Raw genomic sequence first — 22,260 nt, forward strand, 5'->3', positions numbered from 1 at the left:
TCATTGTTTCCTTAAATAAAAATCACGGAATTACCTAATGTGGCTAAAGTATATATGACAATTAATGATTTTGAATAATAAAGATTTGATAAAAATTATTCTATTCTCTATCATTTTTTAAAAAATTTAACTTATTAAAATAAATTAAACAACCACATTAACTATATAATAAAAATTTAAATTTTTTCGTATATGCTATATTTTGAATTTTTAAAAACGAATCTAAATGACTAAAGTTGTTAAAAATCTTACATTGAAATTTTTGTGATCCATGGTTTAAAATTTATGTTATAACAAGATACAAATAATTACGAAATTACATAAGTAGGAAATATTATATATATATGTATATTAATATTTTTTAAAAATAAATTATATACCATATAAAATACATAAGTATTTTAATTTCGAATTTGCTTTAAATATTTTTGATAAACATTTTGAACAATTATTGAAAACTTAATATTTAGATTTTAAACTTTGCATTGAATGTTTTTAAAATTATAAATTACTAAAACTATTAAACATCCCACAAATTTTTTATTGTTATCATTGATTTATTTTTTTTGTTATAAAGAAATACAAACGATCAAAATAATATGAGTATAAAATTTTTTTTAACAGATGTCACTATTAAAAATGTACTATATATCTATGTTAATATCATGTAAACTTAATTTTATAGCATATATAAAATAGAAAAAGTGTTTGTCTCGATTAATAAAATTTATTTAAGTATTTGTACCAATTTAATTATATACGTTATAGTTACTAAATTTTTAATTATTCAATATATATTTATTATTTCATAATATGTAAAAAATATATAATACTTAAAAATAATTTATATTTAGTATTCATTCCGCGCAAGGCGCGGGTCTTAACCTAGTAGAGTATTATTTTAGAGCGAAAAATGGAGTTAACTGTTAAAAATGGTTTAACAAGGCCAATTTAAGTCCATCTCGGCTTAAGTGTCGAATGTTTATACACGTCGATTTAGATTTTGGGGATTCATCTCTTTAAATGTGCGAGGGCCATTATATATCCGTAGAATCAAAAAGTCTGAGTATCTCTATAGTGAATTTTAGTAATCAATTTATTTAAGTATCTCTACGTGTGTCGGTCCAAAATGCCAAATATAAAAAAAAAACACTTCTTTCTGCCAATCGATAGAAATTATTTTTGGTAGACAAGAATGGGACCATATCAGTTATTGGGGTCATTTTAGATGATTCGACAATTAAAAAGGTACGGGATGTTCTGATACGAGTTGATTATTAAGATCCCCCACCTGTAATTATTTGCATTATATTGTATAGTTGAGTGTTAATTCCTCTAGTGCTTAATTAAGGAATAAAAAAACCAACTTTTAGTTAAGATCTTTCCATTAATGGAATTCTTATTTTCTTGGCAAAAATTGGTTTAGTTATTTGATTGGTTAGTGGCAACCTAATTTGTCTAATGAACATAACTAATCTTGTTTCTTTGTCTACAGAGACCCATCTACTCAATTTGATATTATTCATCAAAATAGAATTGTGATCAAAGAGTTTATTAATTTGTATATAAAATTCTGCAGATAGAAGATATGAATTATACAGCTAAAGTTGTCTACGCATTAGTCATTGACTGTTATATAGCATACTAGTTTACTATTCTATAATTTTATATGCGTTGCATGAGAAATTTTACTATACTTCGAGCTGTAAACATACTATTACATGGGTTAAGACTTTGTCCTTCACCAGGATTTACATTACAATAGTAATCAACCGGTAAACATACAATAGAACTCAGATTTAAATCATATAAACACAGTGATAATATGTTGATTATGGATCCGCCACATGTTTGAATAGCTAATCTCCGACAAGACATTATAACTCTTTTTAGTTTAGTCTTGTTAGAACTCAAAAGCAAGCTCCTAGAACAAAAATATAGAGAACCTGATTTAAAATAAATAATGTCACCCTCTGCCCTCTGGTTTTAACTTTCAACAGTTAAAAAAAACGCGGTACGAATCGAATCTTTTATCTGACTAACGTGACAAACCAAACATCCAAACACGTGACATAAATTCTAAGGCAATAAAAGTTTGAAGAGATTTCAGACAGACATATCTGCTTTGTCTTATTTTTAACAAAATAATCCTCTGAAACCAAAACTACATATATTTCCTGAAAGAAAAAAAAATTACTATAGTATGTTCATTCTCCAAGTTAAATTTCAGCGAAACAATCACACTCACACACATATAAGCTTTTGTCTCTCAATATATACATTGAAAGAAACCAAACAATACGAAGTCTATAACATTTATTAAGAAACAAAGTGGTATAACAGCTTGCGCAAATGTTCTCACCACAATTGTTGTAACACATTACACAATTAGCAAACTAGTGTATCTGGAATCTTGACAACGGCTCTGCTTAGCCGAAAAAAAAACAGACAAAAGGGGTAAAAAACCTCCACGGTTTCGTAATTACCCTACATGATGTACTAAAGTAAATCTTGGTTCAAATGAAATATCGCGATCTCTTTAGACTAGATTCTTAAACCCTAACCCTAATCTTAAAAACACTCTCGAATAACTCGTGGGATCAATCAACCGATCTCTAAAAACTAAAACACAAACATAGAGAAATAAGCTACTGGAGTAAACAATGCAAGAGATTGATCGATGACAATAGAGAAACATAGATTAATATTAATAATACCAAAACTAAAATAAGGTTTAACTTCACCATCAAGGCATCAACGCTGGTCATCATCCTCTCCCCGACCGGACCCGGGAGCTCCACTAGATAAAGAAGCAAGCAGATTAAGATGACCCGGAAGATAGTTCCCAACTCTAGCCGCCGAAGCTTCACCCATTGCAGCTTGTTGCTGTTGCTGCTGCTGGTGGACAAAAAGCCCAGCTGCTTGTTGCTGCTGTTGTTGTAACAACATCTCTTGTGTAGCTCCTGCGGCAAAGCTCCAGACCTGTCCGAACTCCTGCCTCGCCGGAACCGCCCAGAACCCAGACGGTGTATCCTCGTCGGCTCTCACGCGCTTTCCGAGTATAAACGGTGATACCCCTAGCAAAGGTTTATGATCTAGAGACGAGGACAAGTTGCAGCTCGTGGTGGTGGAGTTTCCTCGGAGTGAGGCTGACACGGTGGAGAAACTCGCCGGAGTTGTGCCGGTTCCTGTCGCGGCTATGATAGAAGGCTCAGCTTGACGTAGTAGCCACTCGATAGTTTGACCGTCTGATTTGTGGCCGAGCTCTCTTGTTAGCTGGAAGACACGAGCTGCGCAGATGATAGGCATACGTATCCTTCTCCCTCTTCCGTCGACTTTGCTGTGTCTATCTTTCGCCGGAGGTTTCTTCACGACAAGAGCTCCGTCGTTGTTGTTAGACATAGTTGAGTAGATTCTTGAAAGAGGAATAGTGGTTCTTGATTCTCTTATTACTGAAACACATTCAGAGGAGAGGGAAGCTAATGATTGAGAGGAAGGAGCTGGTGGAGACAGGAAGGAGAACACATGTGGGTGGTGGGTCCTCTTCACAGCTCACTTCCTCTGTGTTTTTCTTTTTCTCCTTTCCCTTTGCATTTTTAAGGGGACATTTTTGTTTTGTCACGACGCGGTGGACTTCACGCTCTTGACTCTTGAGTCTTGACCACCGGCGAATACCTACCGTGTGGGCCACGCTAAGTTAATGGAATTTAAGTTAGGGTGCTACAAGAGGTAATTTTTAATCTTTTTACTATTTACTGAGTGATTGTTCTTTTTGGTTTGAGATTAAATCAAAACTCGGCTTTGAATCTGGATACTAGCACAGTAATGAAGCCATTGGATAAAAGGTATGTATTTTTTAAAAAAAATTGGGACGATTAATCTGGTAAGTTGTTTACAGTTAACTATTAGAAAAGATTGAAATGGAGACAATCAATGAGATAATTGATTGGTAAGTAGACTTTGACATCAAAACTTATTAGTTTTTATTTATATTTTATTTATATTTGGAAATATTATTGGCCATTCAATTTAAATATCTGCAGGTATCACGTGTTTTACGTGAAGTAGCAAATGTCCAAAAGTTCAAAATTCCTTTGTCGACACTAAAGAAAAAAAAATCACATTAGTTGAGTTTGCTCGATCCGTATTTCACAATAAAGATTTGGAAACTGGCTTAAGTTGGAGAAGCTTTGTCTATTACAATAACATCACATCCCAATATCCCATGTTAAAAAGTGAAAAATATAATTACTATATTAATTTTATCAATAAACTTTATAGTAAGTTATTCTCAAATTGCAATATAAATATAAGACTGAAGTAAATTAACGAAATTAATTCCCATTGAGGGAGCGACTGGTTTTCTCGCTACCACCCGCAAACGCAGCTTTTGCGGTTGGTAGCGGTTGTCGGCGGTTTGCAACAATCACTCAAATCGTTTTAAACCGTTTCAAACCGCTCCCAATCTCATAAATTCAAAAGCTGGCTCCAGCTAACGTTTGCGGTTGCGGGCGGTTGCGAAAAGGTAAATTTTTTTTTCTTTTTTTAAAACAATATATATACAAAAATAAAAATATTTAATAAAAAATTTAAAATTGAAATTATGAAAATATATCTATTATATTTTAATTAATATTATAAAATTTTGTAATAAAAACAATTTCAATAAATTTTCAAAATTTTTATATTTATTATAATTTTATGATTTTTGATATTTTTATAATTATATTAAATGTAAATATTGTTAATTTATTATTTGACTGTTACCGCATTTGGTAGTTAACCAGTCATAAGTCACCCGCAAACGCATTAATTTTTAACCGCAGTACCAGTCGTACAAATCTCTTAAAACCGCTAAAAACCGTAACTGTCCGCATCCACAAACTCCCGCAACCGCTGCATTTGAACCAGTTAGGCCCTTGACTTTAATAAGAAGTGATTAGCTCGCCGTGAAGCAAAAAAAAAAGTGATTAGTCCACTTGGCGGATACGCAAGATTTTGTGATGTTGATTGGTCTCTCACCGATTTTCTTTTCAATAATATCGTGACAATAATTGAATCATGACCACTTGAAACGAGAGCAATAACATCTCCAAAGAAATTCTATTTTTTCTTTTATAATTTATACTAAGAGAACGATTAGTTTTCTCGCTATCACCCGCAAACGCAGTTTTTACGGTTAGTAGCGGTCGGCAGTTTGCAACAATCACTCAAATCGCTCTAAACTGTTTCATAAATTCAAAAGCTGACTCCAGCTAGCGTTTGCAGTTGCGGACGGTTGCGAGCGGTTGCGGGAAGGTAAACTTTTTTTCTTTTATTTAAAACAATATATATACAAAAGTAAAAATATTTAATAAAAATTTAAAATTGAAATTATGAAAATATTAAAATATATCTATTATATTTTAATTAATATTATAAAATTTTATAATAAAAACAATTTCAATAAATTTTCAAAAATTAAAATTATAACTTTCTAAATATAAATTTCATATTTATTATAATTTTATGATTTTTGATATTTTTATAATTATATTAAATGTAAATATTGTTAATTTATTATTTAACTGTTACCGCATTAGGTAGTTAACCAGTCATAAGTCACCCGCAAACGCACCAATTTTTAACTGCAGTATCAGTCGTACAAATCTCTTAAACCGCTAGAAACCGCATCCACAAACTCCCGCAGCTGAAACCGCTGCGTTTGAACTAGTCAGGCCCTAAAATATAATAATTTTATTATAGACTAATTTTTGTTTTAATAGTGTTATTCTATATTAGAGAATATAGAAGAATGTCATATTTTTTACTCTATATTTGAAATTGAAAAGCGATATTATCTATATTTCACTCTATAATAGAGTAACTCTATTATTGAATAATATTATTGGAGGAAAAATTATTCTATAAACTATAATAGGGTTACTTTATTTTAGTGTAATTTATAGAGGAAAAAATAGAGTCACATTGGAGATGCCCTTGGTGCATTTATAACTCTCTGTATTTTTCAGTCTAAAATAGAGTTTAGAGTAAAATTGCTCCAATGATACTTTACTTTTTACTTTATAATAGAGTAAAACTAAATTTAATCCAAATATAGAGTAATTTTTTTATTTTTTGTTTATCAAGTATCATTGGAGTATTTATAGAGGTATTCTATTTTAGAGTAAACTATGGAAAATGGTCTTAAACAAATATTTTATTAAACGGATTTTCTTATTGTTAATTTACAGTTTACGGAAACCAATGCAAATGCAATCATGAGCTATGTATGTGTTTCGTTCCTGTAAAGGCTGTACCGCTAACTTGAGACCCACCCAATCTAACACAAATGTGTGTTAGAGTGAATAAAACCGATAATAATAGACAACTTATATTAGATTAAAACACTGAGTATTTGTCAATCTATTTTAAATGCGAACTAGATTTTGACCCGCGCAGGCGCGCATGTGTATATTTTGAAAAATATGTTGATATTTGTTTTTCATGTAATTATTAGGATTCGGAAAAATGAATTCGAGAAACATAACCGATACCGATCCAAAAATATAGTACGAAACCCGAACATAAATTGATTAAATATTCTAATTATTCAAAATTTTGTTATTTAGAGAACCGAATCTGATCCGAACCGAAGTATTTGAGTATCTGAATTTATCTAAAAATAGATTTATATACTTATATATATTAATTATTTTAAGATTTAACGTATATAAAACATCAAAATGATACTTTTAAATTGGTTTAAATACTTGAAAATATATATAGATAGTCAAAAGTAAATATCTGAAATAGTTAAAGTATACTCAAATCACCAAAAATACTTAAAATAATTATTGATTCCGTATCCAAAATTTTAAATCAAGCCAATTGATATGTTAAGCTTAAGTATTATGACATATGTTATTCAAATTTATACGTAATATATTATTTTATTTATACATTTTGAGAAATTTAAAATATATAATGATTTAAGACTTTAAAAATAATTTAAATTAGTTATCCAAACCCAAACCAAACCCGCAAAGATCCAAATCGAACTCAAACCAAAATTTAGAAACATTCTAATAAGGCTGAAATCTTTGACCCCGAAAACCCGAAATACAAACCGATCAGAACCAAACCCGTATGGGTACCCAAAAGCACATCCCTAGTCATTATTATATATCGTATTTTATCATCATATAATTAATCGTATTTTATATGTACCATCATATAAGTAATCATATAATTATTAGTATTTTATACATACCATCATATAAATAATTACATAGATTATACTTTTAAAACTTAATATGAAATATAAAAACCATAATTTGAGTTGGTATTTCAAATTGGGCTTTGTATTATATTTTTATTATATATATTGACAATATTTTTTATAATGGTTATTGAAAAATAGTTTAGTAAAAATCCATTTTTGAATATATATATATATATATATATATTTTTTTTTGAATCAATTTTTGATATAAATCAAATTTGAATTATTATTTTGATTTGAAATATGTATATAAAGTTTAAATTTTGTTTTATGGTTAGTTTAGAAAAAAAAATTTAGGCAATTAGATTGACCCATTTTGGTATATTTTAAAAGTGGCCTAGATAACTTTCAATTTTTTTAAAAAACATAAGCCCATTATTTTTTTTCTTAATATTACTATCCTTGTTTTCAAACAAAAATAATTTTATTTAAAAGACTGCAATCCATGTTTCCAAACACTCCAAATTTTTTAATAGTCCTATTCAAGTCTCCAAACAGTCCAATTTTGTACTTGAGTTTTAATAAGATAGATTCGTTTTTGATCATTATTTTTAATGAAATATCTAATTACCTAAAGACTAATTTGTTTAAAACTACCAGCTAAACAATTTTGGAAATCTCTTTGAAAAAAAAATTGTCACCAAAATATTTGTGATGAAGTGAATGGTGAATCCAGGGCCGGACCTGAATAGAAGCCCATCAAGCATGTGCTTGGGGCCCGAAAAAATATATATATGTTTTAAGGGCCAATAATGAACAAAGAAACCATATAATTTTACTGGTAACTTTGCTCTCACTGTGGAACTGGATCCGGGATCAAATCTCCCAGCTGCATTTTCAATATTTTCGCTGTTTTTATTAAACAAAAGAGCCAAAAATATTTTCTTGCTTGTGAGCCAATATTTTTCAGGCCCGGCGTATCTGGGAATTTTGAATGTTATTAACACAAACTTCATCTCTATCTAGAAAAGTTGATTTACAACTTAAAATGTATTATTTATCAACGGTCAGTTTTGCAACACCAGAACAACAGCTTTTTGTCAATGTTAATAAACCTTATTTCCAGAGAAACATGACATGGAACACATCTGCGTTTACCCAAACAGTTGATCTCTAGTTGGCAAATGTGTGATCATGATGAATGATTATTATGATTAATATAATCAAAGTCCATTGTGCTTCTCAAATGAAATATTTATACTTTAAAGAAGGTTCCATGGCCACACCAAATAGACACAAAAGAAGACATTGGCTAATCAGAATAGGTAATAAAAGGCAGAAATGGTACTTCTTCATTCATTTGTCTCCATAAAGAGAGAGTAGAACTGGTTGAGGGATTAATCAACCTTGGTCGTTGGATCGTTTTGAAGATTAGGCTGAGCAAGCTGGAGATGGTAACTAAGATCAATCTCTGAAGGAAGCGTAGGGAGCTGAAGAACACTGCTTTGTTGCTGATGATGATCATTATAGTACTGAACCTGCTCTAGAAACTGTTGATACTCCATTGGTTTGGTCTCTATCCCAGCTTGCTGAAACTCAACCCCCGTACGATGCTCATCATGAAGCTGCAGTATAGCCACACCGGCATGGATAGTAAAATATGTGATTTAATCCAAAATGTGCAAACAAATAAACATTCTCTAGCTAGTAACCAAGCTTACCCAACGGTACATATTGTTGTTATCGTCTTCTAGCATCCGCTTCTACAATATGCATAAACATGATATTAATTATTAATTAAACCCGCCATGTGACTATCATTTATAGAAGAAATATGAGGAAAAAAAAAGTGAATCGAGAAGAGACCTTTCTGCTAAGATTCCCCAACTGTTGCTGCAGCAACTCCTTCTTCAATAAATTAGCATTAGAGATAGAAAAAGGGAGAAATCAAACAAAGTTGTAACGATATATAGTTTAAAGAGAATACATTGATATAAGCATATATGACGTTACCTTACGCTCACGGACTTTACGGACAGAATGTTCGAGCTGTTGCTCTAGCCCCTCGAGCTCGTGTGGAGGAATGGAGGCTAAGTCATGTCCATGGTATGGACGCAGACGGAGCTCAAGCTTACATGTCTCCCTTCTTAATATTTCAATCTCATGGCGCAGGTCATCCTATATATATAAACGAAACTATTTTGTTGTTGTTTTGAATTGGTAAGACCAAAGTATTAAGTATGCGTATATATATTGTACCCGGTCGTCATTAAGGTCAGGAAGTTGCAATCCTTCTTTTGTCAAATATCTGTCAATGAGCTGAGGCATACTGTTCAATATTGGTAATAATGAAATGTGATCAAATTAGTATCCTCAACCTCACAACGTCAAGACTAATTCGATAATCAATGGAGGAAAACAAAATTCAAAAAAAAAACGAATCTAGTTCTCTAGATTATGATCTATATAAACTTTGACAAATAACAGGATGTCCAAAAGAACTGATACCAAACAAAAAATGAAAAGGTGGTTTTCCCTTCTTTGTTTTGTTAGAAAACTTAGAACTAATAATATAGCATACCTTTATTCTCATATTATAAGGATGTATGTGAATAATTTTGTCTTCTCGTTTGACTTAGATCTACAACGATCTAATTAACACAGCATTAAAATTTAATGTTCTTAAATCGAATAATTAAAAAAGACTTATATATTGCTAAAGAAAAGACATATATAGGTTGTAAAGGACCTAAAGGTTATACGCCGTGTTCTACAAACACAACTTGTGATCTTTTTATGAGAAAGTTGTTCAACAAATGTCAAATCTTTGTAGATCTCTTTGCTCACTGGTGTGGAAAATATAGATTATAACCCATATATAGTTATAACCCAATAATAATTATATTATATATACAAATAAAATAAAGAATAAAATTCAGAAACTTCAGAAACTAATGATGAAAACTAAATTCTTAAAACATATTCATGGTACCTGCTACTTCAGAAACTAATGATGAAAACTGTTTGTTCACTTCACAAGCACGAGGAGCTATATATGTGTCTCCCGTGCTCATTTAATTAGTTCAGTACAGTTGACAGAAAAAGATATTAATAGATACACATGTATGTATAGATCTCTGAAGCCCTAATTTGAGAGAGAAGAGAGAGAGAGAGAGAAGGGAAGGGAAGGGAAGGAGAAGGAGCTAACTTAGAGTGTTCGGAGCAGTACTGGGTAAGCTTTCCGGTGGTGGAGAAGACGATGAGACCGATGTGAGCATCACAAAGAACAGAGAGCTCACGAGTCTTCTTGATAAGACCATTTCTTCTCTTGGAGAAGGTCACTTGCCTCGATGTCTTATTCTCTATCTTCTTTATCTCGATCTTCCCCCTTCCCATCTCTTTCCTCTTCCTCCTGATTCAAAATATATATGTGATGTGGAAGTTAGATCAACTAAGAAGAAATCTCTAGTCAACTACAAATTAAACTAAGTGTTTGCAACAAAAAAAAAACTACAAAACTAACAAAAATAAGAATCTAAAGCCCTAGAGGTAATCACAGGATTCATTTCAAAAATAGTTTGAATCTTGATGTGTGATTAGAGAGAAGCGAGAGTACGTGTGAGTGAGTTAGTGGTAGATATATATAGATCTAGAGAAAGAGAAAAGAAAGAAACAGGAGAAGAGAGAGTCTTTTTTAAAGTACTTGTTGAGCTGTGTTCTTGGGGATGATCTGGAAACGCAGATCAGTAGGATGACACAAAGTGGAGAGAGGGTTAATGGGGAATAATATGCTTAATCAGACTTTCTCGTTTCTCTTTATATAAATTCTGTGTGTAGCGTATGGTTTCAGCTCACCATTTTCTAATTTCATTTCTCTCTCTTTTCTCCATTCTTAGTACATAAGTTTTTCTAATTTGAGAGTGCAATTAATGTTTATATATAAAGCTTACGTATTTCAACATCAACAATTTCTTAGGGCCAATTAGTGTTGTTGCGTTATGCAGTAACCATTTATGCTCAGCATTATGCTCGTCTCGTGATATATCTTAATTTGTACCTTCAAACTAATGTGTGCGCGCTAATATCGTAAACATGAATGAAAACCTTTGTTCCAAAAAAATATATATCCTAAACATAAACTTTATATATGTACAGCAAAGTGAATTAACCAAGCTATATACCCAGCACTTAACTAGCAAGTAATATAGAAAATAAGTTAAGCTATAAAAAATTAAACAAGTTAAGTATTAAATTGTAATTAGACATGTAATGACACTTTTGGTAATTTCTTTAGCAGAGAAATCCCTTTATAATTAAATTTGGACCACTATATTATTTGATCTGCCATGCATGACGCAACACGTATAATGAATCCAAAATGGAAATTTCATGAAAATATGTTATAAGGAAAACAAAGTTACCACAAATGGCAAAAGGCAAAGAGAGAGAGTAAGCCAAAGGACAAAGTGTAACAATACTTGAAAGTGACTTTTTATATTTTTCTTACCTACCTCCTAAGCGCCCTGTTGATATCTTCTTATTTCGATAAGCTAGATTATCTAATACATTTTGGCTTCTATTCATAGCAATAGACACTAACTTGGTAATTGAATATATATATACGATAGTATCACAATATCAATCCATTTAAATTGTGAAGTAGTCTTTTCCTTTGAATTTTGTGTCACAGATTTTAAGGAGGTCGAGAGAGAATTTTGTTCTCTCAGAGGACTCACAGGAAACATGTTATGGTTTCTAAATTAGGTAACTAATTATTAGAGAGGAACAGTTGGGTCCAAGGCTGTTTTCATCATTCCAGCTATCCCACTCTTCTGCACCCTGTTGACTACATACAAATACGTATATAAGAGATGTATGTAAGTAACTATTGAGTTTTTATCAAGTAATTAACATGCCTAATTAAATGATAAATGTTATGGTTATTGCATATTAGAAGCGCTAATCGATTTTCTCACCCTGGCCACAGGAGCATCCATCAAACTCTTTGGTAGGGGATTAGAATTACAGGTCTCTCTGTACCTGCTGACAGGTTAGTTCTGCTCGCTGCTTTTGGTCTCAGTGCTAAACCTTTCCCGGCTACATGATGAGCATACCTGCTACTGCTGTTTCTGTTCTCCCTCAAACTGAAATCCAGCTTAAGATTATTGGCGTCTCTCATTGGCTTATCACATCTCACTTCCTTGGACGGTTTGGATGATTGGTTGAACCCGGAGATAACTGCATCTACCAAGCTTCTGGATTCTATGCAGGTTTAAGCGAGTATTGGTGGATGGGAAGGGTGTGAGGTACTGATGCATTGTAAGCTGTCATCTCTAAACCTTTAGAAGCTCTTCTGTTTGTTGGTTTCAGTCCATAGTAGCCTTGCAAGGAGTTCATGGCTTTGTTTCTGATGGCTTCAGCCTCAAAGACTGGAAGGAATCAAATACTTCTTGGAGCTTGCCATTGCTTGCTGATAATGAAGCTTTCTCGGAACAATCCGCTCTGCAAGAAGATTTCATATTATATCAATCATGGAGATATATAGGGTTACTTGATATGTGGATGCCCTTTAATTCAAAAACCAATTGATTCATTTATTGACTTGCTTTCTGCTCTTCATTCTTACACTGAGGTGGCAAAATTTAAAGGAAGTAGGTTCTATGGCTAATCAATATTATTGTAGACTGAGATTGTAAAGTTGATGGCATATTTGCAAAAGTATTAGTTTTGGTAACATGATGAAAACAGAATCTGAAATTGTAGAATCTGCTCACGTACAAGGGTCAGTAATAGCTGCTTTGGTTTGCTGCCTACCATCTTTCCTTAGGCAGTATCCAACGGAAACAACTCTTAGTTAGCACTGCATGTCCTTTGTTCTTACAATAAGCGCTTGTTGAACTGGTCACTGCAGACTTTAAGGCCATCTAAATTAGCTTATAAGTAAAAACAGAGGATGATGATGAAGGAGGAGTTAGATGAGCATGGAGAAAGAGGATGTTTCCCAGGTAATGGTATCCTGAGAGCAAACATCTGAAGATACACTCTACTTCTATTTCAGCATTCAATAAAATGACGAATACTGAAGCTATAATTTTAAAAAAATAAATAAAACCGGGTGGATATAATATTAACAGATTAACAAATAAAGTGAAGCTAGAATTTAAGACAAAACAGAGTTGAATTAGTAACATTTAGTTTATGTTTCTCTAATGTGTGTGTAATAAAAGGCTGTCATTTTATTCATCCGACATATCGAAGCAATACTCGATCTTTAATTTCCAAGCACAAACCCTTTCTAATCTGCAAAAACATACAGTAATGAGTTAGAAAGCTGATTAGTTTTTTTTTTGAAAGCTGATTATTTTGCGAAGCGTTTTTTTATGTTTGGTTAGAAACACTCTTACTTGACTGTGTATAGATTAGCTGCGATATTGATATTGTCAGCAGCTTTGTCACGGTTCCATGACTTGCCTCCGTTTCTTGTTCTCAATAGTACATATTTTATAATAAAATTCATAAAAATTATATTTTAGGAAAATTGTCATTTTTATAAGTAAATATTATAGATTTTGGGATGTGATTTAGAAATTAGGATAACAAGAGTTTTTGTTGATAGATAAGTTTTTTTTTTCATTTTTTGATCGATATGTTGTATTTTTTAAAAATAAAATTCTCAAAATGCTATTTTCGATTATTTTTCATTTTTATAGAGAAATATTTTAGATTTGGGATTGTGATTTGAAACTAGGATAATAAAAAAATTGTTGATAGATGAGTATTCTTTTAGATTTTTTATCAATATGTTATATTTTAAAATAACATTCTCAAAAATTCTATTTTGGAAAATTCTCATTTTTATAGAGAAATACTTTAGATTTGAGATTGTGAGTTATAAACTAGGATAACAAGAATTTTTGTTGATAGATGAGTATTGTTTTAGATTTTTTTATCAATAGTTTGTATTTTATAAATAAAATTCTTAAAAATTCTATTTTAGGAATGTTGTCATTTTTAAAGGTAAATATTGTAGATTTGGGGCTGTGATTAAGAAACAAGGATAATAAGAATTTTTGTTGATAGATGAGTATTGTTTAAGATTTTTTAATCAATAGATTGTATTTTATAAATAAAATTCTTAAATATTCAATTTTAGGAAAATTGTCAATTTTATAGAGAAACATTGTACCTTTGGGATTGTGAATTAGAAAATAAGATAACAAAAATTGTTTTTGATAGATGAGTATTGTTTTAGATGTTTTTATCAATATGTTGTATTTTATAAATAAAATTCTTAAAAATTCTATTTTAGGAAAGTTGTCGTTTTTAAAGGTAAATATTGTAGATATGGGGCTGTGATTAAGAAACTAGGATAATATGAATTTTTGTTGATAGATGAGTATTGTTTAAGATTTTTTGATCAATAGATTGTATTTTATAAATAAAATTCTTAAATATTTTATTTTAGGAAAGTTGTCAATTTTATAGAGAAAAATTATACCTTTGGGATTGTGATTTAGAAATTAGGATAAAAAGAATTTTTATTGATAGATGAGTATTGTTTTAGATTTTTTGGGTGATAGGTTGTATTTTTAAATAAAATTCTCACAAATTCTATTTTTCGAACGTTTTCATTTTTATAGAGAAATATTTTAAATTTGGGGTTGTGAATTAGAAACTAGGATAACAAGAATTTTTGTTGATAAATAAGTATTGTTTTAGATTTTTTTATCAATAGCTTGTATTTTTAAATAAAATTTGCAAAATTTCGATTTTAGGAAAGTTTTCATTTCTATAGAGAAATATTGTAGATTTAAGATTGTGATTTAGAAACTATGATAACAAGAATTTTTGTTGATATATGGGTACAATTTTAGATTTTTTGATCAACAAGATGTATTTTTAAAATAAAATTCTCAAAAATTCTATTTTAGGAAAGTTTTCATCTTTATAGAGAAATATTGTAGATTCTGGATTGTGATTTAAAACAAGGATAACAAAAACTTTTTTGTGTAGATAAGTATTGTTTAGATTTTTTTAATAAATAGATTGTATTATATAAATAAAATTCTTACAAATTCTATTTTAAGAAATTTGTGAATTTTATAGAAAAAATATTGTACATTTGGGATTGTGATTTAGAAATTAGGATAACAAGATTTTTTGTTGACATATGAGTATTGTTTTAGATTTTTTGGGTGATAGGTTGTATTTTTAAAATAAAATTCTCACAAATTCTATTTTGGAAAGTTTTCATTTTTATAGAGAATTATTTTAGATTTGGGATTGTGAATTAGAAAATAGGATAACAAGAATTTTTGTGAATAGATGAGTATTGTTTTAGATTTTTTTATCATTAGGTGGTATTTTATAAATAAAATTCTTAAAAATTCTATTTTACGAAAGTTGTCATTTTTATAGGTAAATATTGTTGATTTGGGGCTGTGATTAAGAAACTAGGATAATATGAATTTTTGTTGATAAATGTGTATTGTTTAAGATTTTTTCATCAATAGATTGTATTTTATAAATAAAATTCTTAAATATTATATTCTAGGAAAGTTGTCAATTTTATAGACAGATATTATACCTTTGGGATTGTGATTTAGAAATTAGCATAACAAGAATTTTTGTTGATAGATTGGTATTGTTTTAGATTTTTTGGGTGATACGTTGTATTTTCAAAATAAAATTCTCACAAATTCTATTTTGGAAAATTTTCATTTTTATAAAGAAATATTTTAAATTTGGGGTTGTGATTAAGAAACTAGGATAATAAGAATTTTTGTTGATAGTTGAGTATTGTTTAAGATTTTTTTGTCAATAGATTGTATTTTATAAATTAAATTATTAAATACTCTATTTTAGGAAACTTGACAATTTTATAGACAAATATTATACCTTTGGGATTGTGATTTAGAAATTAGGATAACAAGAATTTTTGTTGATAGATGAGTATTGTTTTAGATTTTTTGGGTGATATGTCGTATTTTTAAAATAAAATTCTTAAAAATTCTATTTCTGGAAAGTTTTCGTTTTTATAGAGAAATGTTTTAGAGTTGGGATTGTGAATTAGAAAATAGGATAACAAGAATTTTTGTTGATAGATAAATATTGTTTTAGATTTTTTTATCAATACGTGGTATTTTATAAATAAAATTCTTAAAAATTCTATTTTCGGAAAGTTGTCAATTTTATAGAGAAATATTGTAGATTGGGACTGTGATTTAGAAATTAGGATAACAAGAATTTTTGTTGATATATGAGTATTTTTTTAGATTTTTTGGGTGATAGGTTGTATTTTTTAAATAAAATTCTCAAAAATTCTATTTATGGAAAGTTTTCATTTTTATACAGAAATATTTTAGATTTAGGATTGTGAATTAAAAAATAGGATAACAAGAATTTTTGTTGATAGATGAGTATTGTTTTAGATTTTTTTTATCAATAGGTGGTATTTTATAAATAAAATTCTTAAAAATTCTATTTTAGGAAAGTTTTCATTTTTATTGGTAAATATTGTAGATTTGGCAATGTGATTTAAAATTAGGATAAGAAGAATTTTTGTTGATATATGAGTATTGTTTTAGATTTTTTGGGTGATAGGTTGTATTTTTAAAATAAAATTCTCATAAATTCTATTTCTGGAAAGTTTTTATTTTTATAGAGAAATATTTTAGATTTGGGATTGTGAATTAGAAAATAGGATAACAAGAATTTTTGTTGATAGATGAGTATTTTTTTAGATTTTTTTATCAATAGATGGTATTTTATAAATAAAATTCTTAAAAATTCTATTTTAGGAAACTTGACAATTTTATAGAGAAATATTATACCTTTGGGATTGTGATTTAGAAATTAGGATAACAAGAATTTTTGTTGATAGATGAGTATTGTTTTAGATTTTTTGGGTGATATGTCGTATTTTTAAAATAAAATTCTTAAAAACTCTATTTATGAAATTTTTTGTTTTTTATAGAGAAATATTTTAGATTTGGGATTGTGAATTAGAAAATAGGATAACAAGAATTTTTGTTGATAGATGAGTATTGTTTTAAATTTTTTTATCAATACGTGGTATTTTAAAAATAAAATTCTTTAAAATTCTACTTTATTAAAGTTGTCAATTTTATAGAGAAATATTAGACCTTTGGGATTGTGATTTAGAAATTAGGATAACAAGAATTTTTGTTGATATATGAGTATTGTTTTAGATTTTTTGGGTGATAGGTTGTATTTTTAAAATAAAATTCTCATAAATTCTATTTCTGGAAAGTTTTCATTTCTATAGAGAAATACTTTAGATTTGGGATTGTGAATTAGAAAATAGGATAACAAGAATTTTTGTTGATAGATGAGTATTTTTTTAGATTTTTTTTATCAATAGATGGTATTTTATAAATAAATTTTTTATAAATTCTATTTTAGGAAAGTTGTCACTTTTATAGAGAAATATTATACTTTTGGGATTGTGATTAAGAAATTAAGATAACAATAATTTTTGTTGATAGATGAGTATTGTTTTAATTTTTTTGGGTGATAGGTTGTATTTTAAAAATAAAATTCTCAAAAATTCTATATCTGGAAAGTTTTCGTTTTTATAGAGAAATGTTTTAGATTTGGGATTGTGAATTAGAAAATAGGATAACAAGAATTTTTGTTGATAGATGAGTATTGTTTTAGATTTTTTTTATCAATACGTGGTATTTTATAAATAAAATTCTTAAAAATTCTATTTTAGGAAAGTTTTTATTTTTATTGGTAAATATTGTAGATTTGGCACTGTGATTTAGAAATTAGGATAACAAGAATTTTTGTTGATATATGAGTATTGTTTTAGATTTTTTGGGTGGTAGGTTGTATTTTTTAAATAAAATTCTCAAAAATTTTATTTATGGAAAGTTTTCATTTTTATACAGAAATATTTTAGATTGGGATTGTGAATTAGAAAATAGGATAACAAGAATTTTTGTTGATAGATGAGTATTGTTTTAGATTTTTTTTATCCATAGGTTGTATTTTATAAATAAAATTCTTAAAAATTCTATTTTAGGAAAGTTTTCATTTCTATTGGTAAATATTGTAGATTTGAGACTGTGATTTAGAAAAAATGATAACAAGAATTTTTGTTGATATATGAGTATTGTTTTAGATTTTTTGGGTGATAGGTTGTATTTTTAAAATAAAATTTTCAAAAATTCTATTTGTGGAAAGTTTTCATTTTTATAGATAAATATTTCAGATTTGGGATTGTGAATTAGAAAATAGGATAACAAGAATTTTTGTTGATAGATGAGTATTTTTTTAGATTTTTTTTATCAATAGGTGGTATTTTATAAATAAAATTCTTAAAATTCTACTTTAGGAAAGTCGTCAATTTTATAGAGAAATATTATACCTTTGGGATTGTGATTTAGAAATAAGGATAAAAAGAATTTTTGTTGATAGATGAGTATTGTTTTAAATTTTTTGGGAGATAGGTTGTATTTTTAAAATAAAATTCTCAAAAATTCTATTTCTGGAAAGTTTTCGTTTTTATAGAGAAATGTTTTAGAGTTGGGATTGTGAATTAGAAAATAGGATAACAAGAATTTTTGTTGATAGATAAATATTGTTTTAGATTTTTTTATCAATACGTGGTATTTTATAAATAAAATTCTTAAAAATTCTATTTTCGGAAAGTTGTCAATTTTATAGAGAAATATTGTAGATTGGGACTGTGATTTAGAAATTAGGATAACAAGAATTTTTGTTGATATATGAGTATTTTTTTAGATTTTTTGGGTGATAGGTTGTATTTTTTAAATAAAATTCTCAAAAATTCTATTTATGGAAAGTTTTCATTTTTATACAGAAATATTTTAGATTTAGGATTGTGAATTAAAAAATAGGATAACAAGAATTTTTGTTGATAGATGAGTATTGTTTTAGATTTTTTTATCAATAGGTGGTATTTTATAAATAAAATTCTTAAAAATTCTATTTTAGGAAAGTTTTCATTTTTATTGGTAAATATTGTAGATTTGGCAATGTGATTTAAAATTAGGATAAGAAGAATTTTTGTTGATATATGAGTATTGTTTTAGATTTTTTGGGTGATAGGTTGTATTTTTAAAATAAAATTCTCATAAATTCTATTTCTGGAAAGTTTTCATTTTTATAGAGAAATATTTTAGATTTGGGATTGTGAATTAGAAAATAGGATAACAAGAATTTTTGTTGATAGATGAGTATTTTTTTAGATTTTTTTATCAATAGATGGTATTTTATAAATAAAATTCTTAAAAATTCTATTTTAGGAAACTTGACAATTTTATAGAGAAATATTATACCTTTGGGATTGTGATTTAGAAATTAGGATAACAAGAATTTTTGTTAATAGATGAGTATTGTTTTAGATTTTTTGGGTGATATGTCGTATTTTTTAAAATAAAATTCTTAAAAATTCTATTTATGAAAATTTTTATTTTTATAGAGAAATATTTTAGATTTGGGATTGTGAATTAGAAAATAGGATAACAAGAATTTTTGTTGATAGATGAGTATTGTTTTAAATTTTTTTATCAATACGTGGTATTTTAAAAATAAAATTCTTTAAAATTCTACTTTATTAAAGTTGTCAATTTTATAGAGAAATATTAGACCTTTGGGATTGTGATTTAGAAATTAGGATAACAAGAATTTTTGTTGATATATGAGTATTGTTTTAGATTTTTTGGGTGATAGGTTGTATTTTTAAAATAAAATTCTCATAAATTTTATTTCTGGAAAGTTTTCATTTCTATAGAGAAATACTTTAGATTTGGGATTGTGAATTAGAAAATAGGATAACAAGAATTTTTGTTGATAGATGAGTATTTTTTTAGATTTTTTTTTATCAATAGATGGTATTTTATAAATAAATTTTTTATAAATTCTATTTTAGGAAAGTTGTCAGTTTTATAGAGAAATATTATACCTTTGGGATTGTGATTAAGAAATTAAGATAACAAGAATTTTTGTTGATAGATGAGTATTGTTTTAAATTTTTTTGGGTGATAGGTTGTATTTTAAAAATAAAATTCTCAAAAATTCTATATCTGGAAAGTTTTCGTTTTTATAGAGAAATGTTTTAGATTTGGGATTGTGAATTAGAAAATAGGATAACAAGAATTTTTGTTGATAGATGAGTATTGTTTTAGATTTTTTTTATCAATACGTGGTATTTTATAAATAAAATTCTTAAAAATTCTATTTTAGGAAAGTTTTTATTTTTATTGGTAAATATTGTAGATTTGGCACTGTGATTTAGAAATTAGGATAACAAGAATTTTTGTTGATATATGAGTATTGTTTTAGATTTTTTGGGTGGTAGGTTGTATTTTTTAAATAAAATTCTCAAAAATTTTATTTATGGAAAGTTTTCATTTTTATACAGAAATATTTTAGATTGGGATTGTGAATTAGAAAATAGGATAACAAGAAATTTTGTTGATAGATGAGTATCGTTTTAGATTTTTTTTATCCATAGGTTGTATTTTATAAATAAAATTCTTAAAAATTCTATTTTAGGAAAGTTTTCATTTCTATTGGTAAATATTGTAGATTTGAGACTGTGATTTAGAAAAAATGATAACAAGAATTTTTGTTGATATATGAGTATTGTTTTAGATTTTTTGGGTGATAGGTTGTATTTTTAAAATAAAATTTTCCAAAATTCTATTTGTGGAAAGTTTTCATTTTTATAGATAAATATTTCAGATTTGGGATTGTGAATTAGAAAATAGGATAACAAGAATTTTTGTTGATAGATGAGTATTTTTTTACATTTTTTTTATCAATAGGTGGTATTTTATAAATAAAATTCTTAAAAATTCTATTTTAGGAAAGTCGTCAATTTTATAGAGAAATATTATACCTTTGGGATTGTGATTTAGAAATAAGGATAAAAAGAATTTTTGTTGATAGATGAGTATTGTTTTAAATTTTTTGGGAGATAGGTTGTATTTTTAAAATAAAATTCTCAAAAATTCTATTTCTGGAAAGTTTTCGTTTTTATAGAGAAATGTTTTAGAGTTGGGATTGTGAATTAGAAAATAGGATAACAAGAATTTTTGTTGATAGATAAATATTGTTTTAGATTTTTTTATCAATACGTGGTATTTTATAAATAACATTCTTAAAAATTCTATTTTCGGAAAGTTGTCAATTTTATAGAGAAATATTGTAGATTGGGACTGTGATTTAGAAATTAGGATAACAAGAATTTTTGTTGATATATGAGTATTTTTTTAGATTTTTTGGGTGATAGGTTGTATTTTTTAAATAAAATTCTCAAAAATTCTATTTATGGAAAGTTTTCATTTTTATACAGAAATATTTTAGATTTAGGATTGTGAATTAAAAATAGGATAACAAGAATTTTTGTTGATAGATGAGTATTGTTTTAGATTTTTTTTATCAATAGGTGGTATTTTATAAATAAAATTCTTAAAAATTCTATTTTAGGAAAGTTTTCATTTTTATTGGTAAATATTGTAGATTTGGCAATGTGATTTAAAATTAGGATAAGAAGAATTTTTGTTGATATATGAGTATTGTTTTAGATTTTTTGGGTGATAGGTTGTATTTTTAAAATAAAATTCTCATAAATTCTATTTCTGGAAAGTTTTCATTTTTATAGAGAAATATTTTAGATTTGGGATTGTGAATTAGAAAATAGGATAACAAGAATTTTTGTTGATAGATGAGTATTTTTTTAGATTTTTTTATCAATAGATGGTATTTTATAAATAAAATTCTTAAAAATTCTATTTTAGGAAAGTTGTCAGTTTTATAGAGAAATATTATACCTTTCGGATTGTGATTTAGAAATTAGGATAACAAGAATTTTTGTTGATAGATGAGTATTGTTTTAAAATTTTTGGGTGATAGGTTGTATTTTTAAAATAATATTCTCAAAAATTCTATTTCTGGAAAGTTTTCGTTTTTATAGAGAAAAGTTTTAGATTTGGGATTGTGAATTAGAAAACAGGATAACAAGAATTTTTGTTGATAGATGAGTATTGTTTTAGATTTTT

General features: G+C 27.7%; 2 protein-coding genes and 1 pseudogene across 4 annotated transcripts; all 3 read right to left on the bottom strand.

Moving 5' to 3' along the window:
- Positions 1–2,297: 2,297 nt before the first annotated feature.
- LOC125577739 (transcription factor TCP7-like) lies at positions 2,298–3,585 on the bottom strand. The gene has a single exon (XM_048739448.1). The coding sequence runs from the start codon at positions 3,400–3,402 to the stop codon at positions 2,755–2,757; it is 648 nt and encodes a 215-aa protein (XP_048595405.1). The 5' UTR covers positions 3,403–3,585; the 3' UTR covers positions 2,298–2,754.
- A 4,814-nt stretch (positions 3,586–8,399) lies between these two features.
- On the bottom strand, positions 8,400–11,062 carry LOC106366053 (protein TRANSPARENT TESTA 16). Of its 3 annotated transcripts, none has more exons than XM_022717112.2 (7): positions 10,908–11,062; positions 10,413–10,616; positions 9,464–9,533; positions 9,218–9,382; positions 9,071–9,097; positions 8,926–8,967; positions 8,400–8,829 (listed from the first exon to the last, which is right to left on the bottom strand). In XM_022717112.2, the coding sequence occupies exons 2-7, from the start codon at positions 10,598–10,600 to the stop codon at positions 8,602–8,604; spliced, it is 720 nt and encodes a 239-aa protein (XP_022572833.1). In that variant the 5' UTR covers positions 10,601–10,616; positions 10,908–11,062; the 3' UTR covers positions 8,400–8,601. The 3 variants fall into 3 exon arrangements, with proteins under 3 accessions (XP_022572833.1, XP_022572830.1, XP_013661058.1); XM_022717109.2 differs by having other exon boundaries at positions 9,071–9,109; XM_013805604.3 differs by having other exon boundaries at positions 9,071–9,112; positions 10,908–11,061.
- A 185-nt stretch (positions 11,063–11,247) lies between these two features.
- On the bottom strand, positions 11,248–12,880 carry LOC111200997 (annotated as a pseudogene).
- Positions 12,881–22,260: the final 9,380 nt, after the last annotated feature.

The sequence above is a fragment of the Brassica napus genome, chromosome A9 (genome assembly GCF_020379485.1).
Source record: "Brassica napus cultivar Da-Ae chromosome A9, Da-Ae, whole genome shotgun sequence".
NCBI classification, from domain to species: Eukaryota; Viridiplantae; Streptophyta; class Magnoliopsida; order Brassicales; family Brassicaceae; genus Brassica; species Brassica napus.